At 34.9% G+C, this 12,601-nt stretch overlaps 1 protein-coding gene across 2 annotated transcripts in view; it reads right to left on the bottom strand.

Moving 5' to 3' along the window:
- Positions 1-12,601, bottom strand: part of ASCC3 (activating signal cointegrator 1 complex subunit 3) — a 281,127-nt gene that overhangs the window by 157,105 nt on the left and 111,421 nt on the right. For both annotated transcript variants that reach the window (XM_037390923.1, XM_037390924.1), the window contains exons 11-12: positions 12,031-12,195; positions 318-494 (exon numbers count right to left, since the gene is read on the bottom strand). In XM_037390923.1, coding sequence (XP_037246820.1) covers positions 318-494; positions 12,031-12,195 — 342 coding nt within the window. The remainder of the gene's footprint in view (positions 1-317; positions 495-12,030; positions 12,196-12,601) is intronic.

The raw sequence follows: 12,601 nt of genomic DNA on the forward strand, positions 1-12,601 counted from the left end.
AAGAGAATAATCAGCTGCTACAGTGACTCTGCAATTGAGGATGATTATTTCTCCATCAAGCAAAACTTAGTAGCAAAGCAGAGGCAGTGCAAAGCTAGATACCATTGCATGCAACTGCAACAAAGTCTATTTACAAGTATTATAAAGTTAGAAAATATGATTCTTAAGGTACCTTTCAATTATGTATATCTTTATACAGAAGAAAATATGCTTCATGAAACACCTGTAGCATAATAAGCCCGTACCCCCTACACACAGATACGTGAAGCATGATCAAACCAAAAGCAACCCTTTCCTTGGCATTCATGGCACTTTACCTTATTGGTTGTCTTAATTCCTATAAAGGTTTGCCCCAGTGGTACAGGTCGGAAACGGCCATCGAAGTAGAAGAGTCCAATGTAGGGATTGACGTGTAAAAATGCAGCAACATCAAGATAATTGGGTAATGTAGCTGAAAGGCCCAAAATCCTAATCATACTTTGTGTAGATTCAACCTATTTAAAAACAGAAACCTGTATGTGATCCAAACGTTACAAGCCAAGAAATCAAAAACAGAGTTTTAAAATATCCCTCAGAAAACAGTAATGTGAAAGAAGCAGTTAATACTTTATACAAAAGGTGAACAAAAGATGTGAGTTAGTGATTATCCCGTATTGAAGAAACGAGAGCACACTGCAATGCCATCAAGTCTTGCTTATTCATCTTCCTATTCTGTTGTATCTTTGCTCTCTGAACGGTTACTTGTCATTAACTGACATGGAGGAACAATAGCAGTAAAACCAGCTTTGTTAAGAATGGATAGTCCATTATATTATGCCCATTTATAGGCAAAACTAGGACAGCCAGTTTGGTATCATTTCTTCCTTAGTCCAAATCACACCACAATTCTGAAAAGAAAGAAGAACGTAATTCATGTCATTCCTCAGTCTTGGCTTTTGCTTAACTATTTCCACAGCTCTCTTAGACAATCTACTCTGGTTCTCTGTAATAGAGACATTTTTTTCTTTTTTTTTTTTTTTATTTTTATTTGCCCAAATGTTTGCATTATATGCCTTCCCATTCGATGAAGGGCAAAAAAAGGTGTTTTGCAAAAAAATAATCTGTTCCACAAAAGCCTGCATATTATATGTATTTCCAGGGAATTGTCAAAAAGAATGAAACCAGCCAAAAGACTTGAATAAGGCAAGTATGCAAGAATTTTCCTATTTCCTTTTGGAATACTGAGAGCCATGTAGGCTGGCTCACAACTTTCTTACTAGCATAATTACTTAGAAGCAAAGTTCACAGTAATTTTCATCAAAAGTCTTTTTAGACACTATAACTGAAGCCATATACAAGGTTCTCAACTTGCCTTAAATTCGTGAATGTCTCATGAAAAGTAAGGCTGGTAACGTCAACCTGGCTAAGTCCTATTTAAAACAATATGAGGTTTCACTTGGAAGACAGATGTTTAAATCATTCAGGTGCTTGAGTTAAAGTGAAAGGAAGTACCATGTAATTAAAGCAGACAGAAGTTTTCAAAAGAGCATTAAAAAGTGTATGGGAAGCATTCTTAAGGAAGATAAAATACACCACACCATTAATACAGAGCTGGTGAATAGCAAGCACACCAAAATAATAAACCAAATTCCAAAAGAAGCCACCCACCACAACCGTACAGACATCAAGCAAAGCAAACCAATACTTTGCCTCGTAATGGACATGTCCCATGGCAAAAATTTGGATGCTTAAACTAAGGATGTAACCTACCAAATGACACAGAAAACCTACCGACCCTTTTACGCTTACACAAAGAGCAGCTTTGCAAAGGGAAGCCCATGTATGACAAATTCTTATATGTAAATGCAGATTTTGAGATGACTGGGATAAAGGAGGGATTTAATTGTCAAAAGTCTTCCAGCTAAAGGGAACGAAAGCAGCATTTACCTTTAAGAGTACAAAGAAGCATTATCATTCCTTACACATCTTTTTATAGCTGGATTATGTGATGATGCAAGGGATACAGTCAACCTCAACTACATTGTTTTGAGGTGTCTGAGGTTTTTTTTTGGTTGGTTTAGGTTTTTTGGTGTTTCCCCACCCCCACCCCCAAGGAGGGTGAGTGGGTGGTTTTCCTTTTCATTTCTTTGGGGTTTTTTGTTTTGGTTTTGGCTCAGTCCCCTGGTGCACTGCCTCCTTCTGCACTGACCCTGATGTCTGTGAGGTTGTTTCTCACACTTCTTTCCTCACTCCTATCTCTCCCTCAACACCTGCACAGTATTTTTACCCTTTTTTTCCCTGAGGCACCACCTGCAGCCACCGCTGCCAGCGCCTGGGTACCAGCAGCCAAAACAGAAGTTTAATTTCCTTAATGTTTATACACTTTTTTTTTTAAAAAAGCCTTGAATCTCTAAGAACAGTAACCACTTGCTGATATATTTCTCCTGTACTTTGTTCACAATAAGCACAATATCTGAAAGGGTAACAGCTCCAATCTGGAGGATATTATTGATTTTGCTAAATTCAGTAACATTTTTTTTTCAAATCTTCTAAGAGCCTGAAAGCACTAGTTTGAAAATGTGCTCAGTTCCACCTGAAGGTAGGAAAGCATTTCAAGTATTTAAACAATTACCAAGAACTGTGCTTAGTAACCATGGAAGTATATGTTTTTATAGCAATTAACTGTAAGCTGTTTGTTCAGAGTTTTCTTTCAAAATATAAACGATGCCTAAAGAACAGTTACAATTTACCGAGACCTGCCACTTTCAAAACCTCTGTAAAAAGAAGCCACTTCATTGATCTGGCAGTTAGCCCTACAGTTACGGAGCTGATTGAAACCCCTGAATTACAACTCTGCATAAAAACTGCAGCGGAGAGTTAACACAAGCAAGTAATTAAAATTAATAATGTGCACAGCATATTTTAAAACAAAATATATTTTTGCATATTTTATATTATACTTTACATATATTTCTGCATATGTATGTAGCACCTACATAACTTTTCAACTTGTAAATATAAAATTTACAAATTACTTGGACAAAAATCAAGTCAGAGTGCTATAAGAAATCAGGCAATAATGTCATTTGCTCTATAGTAACATTTTGTTATTTATAATTAAATAAAGACTATTAAGACTAAGTCATTCCATCAATTTCTTTAACTTCTTTCAAAGTAATTAAAACAAAAAATATTTGGGTTTTTGCACCTACTTTTATATTGACTTAGCAACACAAAATATCAATAATATATATATGTGTGTGTGTGTGTGAAAATAATCAAGAAACAAAACCAGGTAAATTTACCACATCAGACAAAATGTAACAATTCTCCCAAATATTTTATGCTCCTATCAAATTTAAACTGTAAACTAAAACCCTGTGTGTCTGCACATCACATACATATACAGAATGAGTTTTGTTTATTCTTTTAATTATACACAGCAATATCCAAAGAGCAGTGACTAAAACTGCACTAAACTTCAAAGTCAGAAAAACAAAATTACCTGAATATGCAATCAGAACACACTATTTATTTTCATATTTTCTTTGTGATTATAGTTCAGTTTCATTTATTTATTATTAATCTATCCAAGCACTATAGAGTGTAATTTTTCATAATAGCTTTTAGTATTCTAACACATTTTTATAACAGAGTTCTCTGCATATATTTTTCAACTACTTTTCTGACTTTCCCTTGAAGAGCAAGATTAGTATGTCTTGCTCTCAGATGCTTCTAAGGAAAAGTAAATCTTGAAAGCGCAGATTTGTGTGTACCCTTTGTAAATAGAGTACATTCAAACATTAATACTTTTTGTGTGCTGGATAACTTATTTGGTCCTAGAAGTCCCAATTAAAGATCATGCTTTCATATATAAGACACTATGAACATATAATCTTTTCCTGAAATTGCAGTAAAAATTACTGAAAAGGCATTTTTGATGACAAATTTTATGTTTACATTCCCTATCACTGGCTGGTGGTAAGCAGCCAAGTGCATTTCCTTCACTACTGGCATACAATCTCAAACATTTTGATCTTCATATGTGTCCTTATCTCAGTAAAAATATAAGTATCATTTAGAACTTATAAGACCTTTGGAAAATTGAACTGTCACAGTGTTTGCACATCATGTTCTCTGAAAGCTTTGCTATATTTTATTGATGCTGGTGTTACACTGGAAGTTAAGAAATAAAATTGCCATAACTATATTTAATTGACATATCTAATTAGAATATCTAATTCAGAAGCATTAATGACGGCAAGTGGAGAATTGACAGCACATTCACCATACACGTTTGCAGAACACAATTATCACACCATGAAATTCTACGTATACAGCTATCCAGTACTGATTTCCACACTCAAGCATCATCTGCAATTACACTGTAAATGATAAAGGATCAGGAATTGGAAGTGCCTCTCTGGATTGTAAACTGATCACAGCAGGATCATTTTCTTCCTAATAGGTTTTAAGATTTGCGTATCATCTCATTACATTACAGCCATCACTTGAGAGCAAACAGAGTATGCACAGAGATACTCTTTTGTCTGACTTCTAAAATTCTTCCTGAACTTTTGTGATCTTCGCAGTTGGTTCCATCTCCATATATTAAAATATCACATTCACAGAATGAATTACAACCAAGCTGGAATGCACATCCCTGATTGTTCAACTTGAGCACAGAATTAAGTAGAGCAGACAAGTTTACATATCCTGATCTTTGAAGAATTGTCCACTGTTAGAAATTAATCTGATATTCAGATGACCCAGGATTACTTCAGTACACCCTCTACAGTCAGCCTGTATGCCCTTCAGATGTACACTAAAGACAAGATACACAGAAAATGACACACAAGCATTTCTTGTTTTTCAGTCTAGACGTGCAAGAAGATGAATTTGTAACTTGGGTTCCCAAGTTCATTCATACCACTGTTGAACAGGGAAGTACTGCATATGAGAGGATTCACATTAGTTTTAGTTAGATACCAGCCTACCCACAGAATGGCTATAAGTTTCAGTTTCTCACAAGATACGTGTTTTTCCCATTGTTCAAAAAAAAGGAGAAGAAAGGAAAAAAAAAAAGTAGGAATCCTTAGAACATTAAAAAAAAAAGAATTAAACATGTTTCAAAATGACTAAGTTTGTTAGAATGTTTCACCAGTGTTTACTTTTTATTGATATCTTGTTAACTGTCTAATGAAGAATCAAGAAGTTGTCAATAAATCCACATAGGTGGTAATTTCTTATCTTTAGGAACAAAAATGGAAAACTGAGTAAAACTGCAAAATCAAAAGTACATAGTGAAAATGGAATTACTAATACTGTTTTGAAGATTCTACATCGGACGTTATCTACAACCCAAACACTGTGCACAGAATGCATTTGTTACTAGGCAACCATCTAGTTAAGTAATTTTATAAATGAGTTCTACTATGCTTCCAGTGAACCCTGAAAATACTGTGATCTCAGTCCTCCATTTAGAACATATTTAAAAATCCATAGGTACTGAAAAAATGTAACCATGCAGAAAGCACTATTAGAAGCCATATGATTTTCCCTCAGCTAAATACTAAGTATGCAATACTTTGCCTTAAGAAATGACATTTTGAATGTACCTATTAAGAGATTTCTAAGACCTGCACAATGCCATGCCTGTTTTTCTTGAATGACAGAATGCCTTTTCATGCTATGCTTACTGTTTTGCTCCCAAACTAAGAAAGAAAAAATACACAGTTTAACAGCTTTACCATATTATGAAAGAACATAAAACACGTGACAATCACTATAACCTTTTAAACTCCATGGATATATCACAAAAATGGAAAAACGTTCACAAATCAATAATAAAAAATGACAGGCAGAATGACTTCCTGACATCACTTCCATTGAAAGTAATAGAAAAGCTGAAGATTAATTTAAATATCTGACATGTAACATTTTCTGAACAAATGGAGGTTAGGTTTTGCTTTAAAGAAGTATTTTGTTTTAAAAAAGTAATTTTTACACAGCTACAAGGTTGCCAGAAAAGATAACAAGCTAGGTCTAGACTCATGTATTCGACTTAAGGCTGCACAACACACTGTTTAAAAATAGCATCACAGAATAACAAGAAAACATGTGTTAAATTTATCACAAGCTGACAAACTGACAGATTCTAAAAAGAATATATAATTGAAAAACAGCAATTAAAAGGGGACGCCCCTAACTGCTTTCTAAGCCTAACTCTATTCAATAATTTTATCCATGATATGCAGTAAATAAAAAAATAACTGGTGACAAGAGCAGGTGATTGGCAGAATTAATACAACTGATGTGTGTGTCAGCCACACAGGTAAATCTAGGTTGATGGTCCCATTCAAACTAAACGTCTTTTAATTTAGCTTATTCTAAAACAGGCCACAGCTGCAAGACAAGACTATTCTCAGGAAACATTCTCATAGCAACAAGTGAATCCTGCAGCGACTATAAAGAGGTTTGTCTGAGGACTTCATGAACAAGCATCTGAATGCAAGGTCTGAATATGATGTCTGAGCAAGTTAAGTACATGCAATTCTTAGGGATATAAAAAGGACAGAACTGAGTAATAGGAGGAAAACACTCTACCTCTGCCTGTGCCGCAACCAAACTAACACAAAAGTTTTATACCCAGTTTTGCTGATGTTTTAAAAATACAATCACAAACATCAGTGAAAAAAGTCCTACAACACTATAATTAGAGACAAAAAAATTATTGTATAAGGCTTCAGTAAGCTTGTTTGGTTTATCCTGTAACAGAAGATGCTGAGAAACTTGATTAGCCTATATAAGGAATATCAAAGAGACAAAAGACTAAAAGCAGTCACTCAAGATGAGAAATGAAATGCCCAATGCCATTCTAACCTCAACAGACATATATAGGAACTACAGTGGGCTATCATTAGACACAAGATATATAGATCTGATCAGCTGGTTTTAGGTCATTATCTATCAGCCTTGATTTTTCTTTTTTGAGTGAAGAAAGCTCAGAAAGGAAATGTGACAACTTCCAGGGGAAGGAGAACAACTCCACCATCTCATGGTCACTGCAGCCAAGGCTGCCTTAGACGTTCACAGCCCCAATGAGCCCCTCCCTCCCTTGCTGGTGACTATGAGGTAGAGCAAAGCACCTCTCCTTGGCTCCTCTGCTGCCTGGAGGAGGAAGTTCTTTCATCAGTGCACTCCACAAATCTCTCTGATTGCTTATCCTGCTGTATTGTCCTGCCCATTATTTATCTAGCAACTCTGTTTATCTAATACAAAAACATGAAGCAATTGAAATTTAAATTTGAAGAGTAAGACTGATGAGAACAATATTTGTGTGTCTAAGATGGGAACTTCAGTTCCTCAAAATCTGAGAAATCTTTTACTATGGTCTTTCTTTATCATTCACATAGTTGAGAGAAGATATCAAAACTCACGTATCACTTCAGTGTAATACAATATGCTTTTTGTGAAAAAATACCTGTAAGCAGCACAGAAGTCATAAAAATCTCTGAATAATTATGACAAAATAATTCAGTGTCCTTTAAAAGCAGACAATTTTTTTCTTTCAAGCTAATAAGCTTAGTAGCTATTACAGAAGTGTGGAAAGTTTGATTAAAAAGTTTAAGCATTTCAGTTCTACATCTGCATTATGCTCTAGACAAACTTTAAACATCAAAGCTATATAAATTGGATTCAAAGAAGTTGTTTGATGTTATACCTACAGTATGTAACAGAGCTCAAAGCAATTTTTCCACCAAAATGTTTAGCAAAATCAATTTAGTCACTTGCAGAAACATTCTCTAGAATTTAAAAAGTGCAACCATGCATGAATATGCTGTTCTTTCTGCTATTAGTACAACTGTCAGCAATTTCAATATATATGCTCCTTCCAGGTTTAAAAAACGCCCTGATTCTAAAAAATGCCATAAGTTAAAATGAACATGTTAAAGTCTTACAGTAAGTGGTGTGACTCAGTGTTCATCTGGGGGGGAGGGGGGAAAGTACAACAACAGTTCAAGTATTTTGAGGTACAAACTAGGACAGACCTGGTAATGCATCAGGATATTCTTGTTTTCAGGATGTATTTGTACAGCATATGAAAATGGATCTCAAGCCATTCTTTTCTGCCACAGTTGTAGGCCCAAGCAGCTAGTTGAACACTAAATTCTTAAGACCAAAAAAAATTCAAACCCCCAAACATTTGTTTTTCTATTATCCACCATCTAAGAAAAACCCTCACACGCTCCAACAAAACAGGAGATAGACTTTTTTGATAAAACAGGATAACAAGCCCTGCAATATGTAAAAGGCATTACACGACACATCCTGACCTGCACAGAAGTTGTGACATTGTCTCATAATAGAGTCTCATACAAGCTAGAGAAGTATGATCCAGATGGTACACAGAATTATTATATAGGTACACAGGTATAATAGGTATATTATAGGTACACAGAATTATTAGAGTAGCTATTAGTGATTTATTGAAAAGGCTGAAGTAGTATTCAAAGGCATTTATCACAGTTCTGCCCTAGAAGTGATCTAAGAAATGACTGTTCCAGGTCAGACCAAAAATCCAACTACTTCAATACACTGTCTCCCACAGTGGGCAAAAGGGACAGTACAGAAACTGGGAAAATGTCAATGATAGTTGCCAGCATAACTCCTGGCTACTACAGCCCCTAGTCTAATCTAGTGACTATTAATCTGCAATGGATTTTTGTTTGAATTAGTTGTCTAATCACTTTCTGAATCCCTCCACTCTGAAAGAGGAAAAACAATTTCTGACATCTTAAACCGGTATACAAATAGGTCATTTCAGCAATTACTGCAGTGGTGTAATTGGCATAAGGATATTTTAGACTGATGTTGTCAATGGAGGTTTTTTTTGTTTTTTAAAAATGGAACAATTATTCTTGTTTGCATGAATACTGCATGAATATGATGTTTTTATAAATATAAATGAAAAATATGTTCTAGAACTACTTTCAGAAGGGCTGGAGAGGAGCTTGATGTTTCATGCAGAACCATCGAAACCAGCACATTGTCCAGGGATAGGCTGAATATCCTGCGTTTAGTTCCTGCTCCAGAGACATTTATGAATTTTTATCAAAATGCGTAAAACAGAACTATAAGCAGAGCACAGAACCAAAGAACTTTAACCAAATATTTTTTCCTTTGCAAAATATAATTAAAACATTATTAGATGTGATTTTTTATGCTTAAAACATCTGTAATACTATATTCAGTAAACTCCAGTGAAATACTTCTGAAATCAGAAATCTATTGGGTGACTAAAAGAGATAACATACAAGTTTCAATAATTTCATAATTAGTTATGGATGTATACTGCATACTTCAGAGAGCTATCCAGGTGGGCTCAGATGCTGCAGTATAAAATTTCTTTTTTAAATTTTAAAACTAACCCTCTTATTATTGTTTCCATATTATAAAGGTAAAACAGCTGTACAAAACATCTCCTGTTTCTTTGTCCGCAAGCTCTCTGGGACGCTTGCAATTCAAAATATTTTTGTCTGGAATTGTTTTCTACTGCATAACTCTAAATATTTCTACAAGTACTTTTGTCTTCTGTTTAACTGTGGGGGTTTTAGTGTACTTTTAAAATGCAGTTTTTCCCTTTCTTCAACAACCTGCTTGTAAAGATTTAGAGTGGTCTCTTTCTTAACAACTTAGAATAAATACGGGTCTTCAGAAAGGTGGTGAGGTAGTTAATTTCAAGATTTGTGTTTTGTTTTTCTTCTCAGCTGTTTCACTTCAGAAGGGTTACAAATTAGTAGCTTCAATTCTGGATGAATTAAACTCCAACTTGGTAGGTAAAACGAACCTTGAAATTCTATAAGATTAAAGCACTCTAGAAAGCTATTTTTTAAATAAGTGTTGAAGTAAGATACTGATTTATTACAGTAAATGCACTAAATGTAGGAGCCAGTACCCAAGACATAATTGCCTCAGATTTTATATTCCTGAAGTTACCTGCACAGGCTTGACAGACACAAAAAGGAAAGGATCTATGGAAGATTTGTGTCCAAATGAAACAAGGATGCCAAGCTGAATAACGCAGGACAGACACAATGGCTCTAGACATCTATTTTGGACAGCTGATGCCTACCTTAGAAGTCTCACAAAACTTTGCATTAGAAAATGAATGAGTCTTGCAATCTGACATGAAGACAATGACCATCATGGCCACTGCTAAAAGCTGAGATGCTTTACTTTAAGGACACCTAAGGAAAACAAGGTTATCAAAACCATTTAAGAAAAAAAAACACTGTATCAAGCAGGTTAAGCTTCAGAGCCTGTCCTGGTTTCGGCTGGGGTGGAGTTAACTTTCTTCTTAGTAGGTAGTACAGTGCTGTGTTTTGCTCTGATGTGAGAACAATGTTGACAGCACACTGATGTTTTTAGTTGTTGCTGGGTAGTCTTTACACTAAGCCAAGGATTTTTTGGTTTCTCAGGCCCTGCCAGTGAGAGGGCTGGAGGGGCATGGGGAATTCGGAGGGGACACAGCCAGGACAGCTGACCTGAACCAGCCAAGATGTATTAAATACTATGGGACATCATGCTTTGTATGTAAACTTGGGAGGGGGGAGGTTAGCTGGGGCCTGGGGATTGTTGCTTGGGGACTGGCTGGGCATCGGTCAGTGGGTGGTGAGCAGTTGTACTGTGCATCACTTGTTTTCCTTTCTCCCTTTCCCTCTGGATTTTATCCTTTCCCCTACCTTTCCATTATAACTGTTGATGTTATTTATTATTATTATTGTTGGTTTTATTATTATTTCATTTTTATTCTGTTTGAATTACTAAATTGTTCTTATACCAACCCTCGAGTTTTACATTCCTTTCCGATTCTCTTCCCCAGCCCTCTGGGTAGTGGAGGGAAGTCAGCAAGTGGCTGTGTGGTGCCTGGTTGCCAGCTGGGGTTAAACCACAATGGTGCCTTTGAACCAGGTAGTCTAAACTTCACAAAGCCCTACTCTCCATAAAAAATAAAAATAAAAATATCTTTCCAAGTTTAGCTTCTAAGCAATTATTACTTATGTTGTACTTTACACAGGAACTTTACATTTTCTGTACTGGATTACAGCAGACATGCATTTTGTTCTGTTCTTAGAGGAGCTGGATTCAGATGATTCAGAGCACCTTAACAAGGTTATTGTAGTCTTACCAAGCAAAAAGCATCTTGAAAGCTAAAAGGCTTTAAACATTTAACATGCTACAAATAAAGCCATAACAATAGCAATTGTGTTTATTTTTAACTTGTTACAGATTATTTGTATTGACATACTTTTGCTCTGCATGACCAAAAAAAAAAATTGCACTCTATCCTCTCCTTACCATTATTTATCCTAATTTAATCCTTTTTATTCATCCCTAAATTCTACATTTTATTTTTCTGGTAAACACACATCTCACCATTGAGACCAATCTTTTTTATCACCTAACTGTGAATCCTTCTTTAGTACAAGATTTAAGAAAAAAACCCCACAAATTTATCCTTTTCTCCTTCTGCCGTTTCAAATCTTGATATTTAGGAACTACCACTAAAGCATGAGGAAAAAAACACAAAGGACCAATTATGCTAAAGTACAAATTACGTAGTATTTTTCTAGCAGTACTGAAAGTTTTATCTAGATTTAAGACACTACTCTTACTTAAAAAGAAAAAAATCTAGGAAAACTGCTTATTAAAAATCAGCATTTCTGGTAAGAAAATATTTTCAATTTTGTTTATGTTAAAAAATTAACCTGATTATTATTTGTTTAAATACATTTAATTTTGCTTTTACTTGTACAGTAGGTAAATCAAGTAAATAAATCGTAAAGAAATAGCTCTGTAATAGATCATGGAATTTGTAGCTGATTTAATACAGAAGAGAAGGTAGAAGTCAAAAATTTTTCTTCATTCTTAGTACAGAATAGCTATGAAATAAATTGCAAGCTGCCTAAGCATTGCTCCTTTTACACTGACATCTATCTATTCTTGACCAATATAAAATTCTTTTGAACATTTTTTTTTGCCTCTTACCTGTCGTAAAGTACGTGCTACTATACTTTCAAGTACTGGTCCTCTGTCTTCGTGCAACAGATGAACTTCATCAAGAACCAAGAGTTTTACCAGCTGAGAGAGGGCTACATCACCGACGCTTTTTCTTGTCACTACATCCCATTTCTCTGGAGTAGTCACAAGCATCTAGTAGAGCAGAAAAAAGAAATATTAAGCATTCACAAAGAAAAAATCAGATTTAAATTTATTAAAAACCCCAATATTTTAATACACAGTAGAGTAAATGCAACGTAGAACTTAACAAAGCTATTTTAAGTTTTACCTGCTTTATATAAGAGGCAGACACAATTTGCTGCATCTACATGTGTTAGCCATTAGTAGGATTTTGCATGGAAAACCATATGGAAATATCAACTAATAACTTCAAGCTAATGTGCATCATTTGTATACATTTTTCACATTAAAACAATTAAGCAGCTATACAGAATCAATTCTTTATATAATCATGCAAGTCATTTAGAACCATAGAATCATTTAGCTTTGAAAAGACCTTTAAGATCATCAAGTCCAACTATTAACCCAGGACTGCCAA

Source organism: Falco rusticolus, chromosome 6, assembly GCF_015220075.1.
Source record: "Falco rusticolus isolate bFalRus1 chromosome 6, bFalRus1.pri, whole genome shotgun sequence".
Classification (NCBI taxonomy): Eukaryota; Metazoa; Chordata; class Aves; order Falconiformes; family Falconidae; genus Falco; species Falco rusticolus.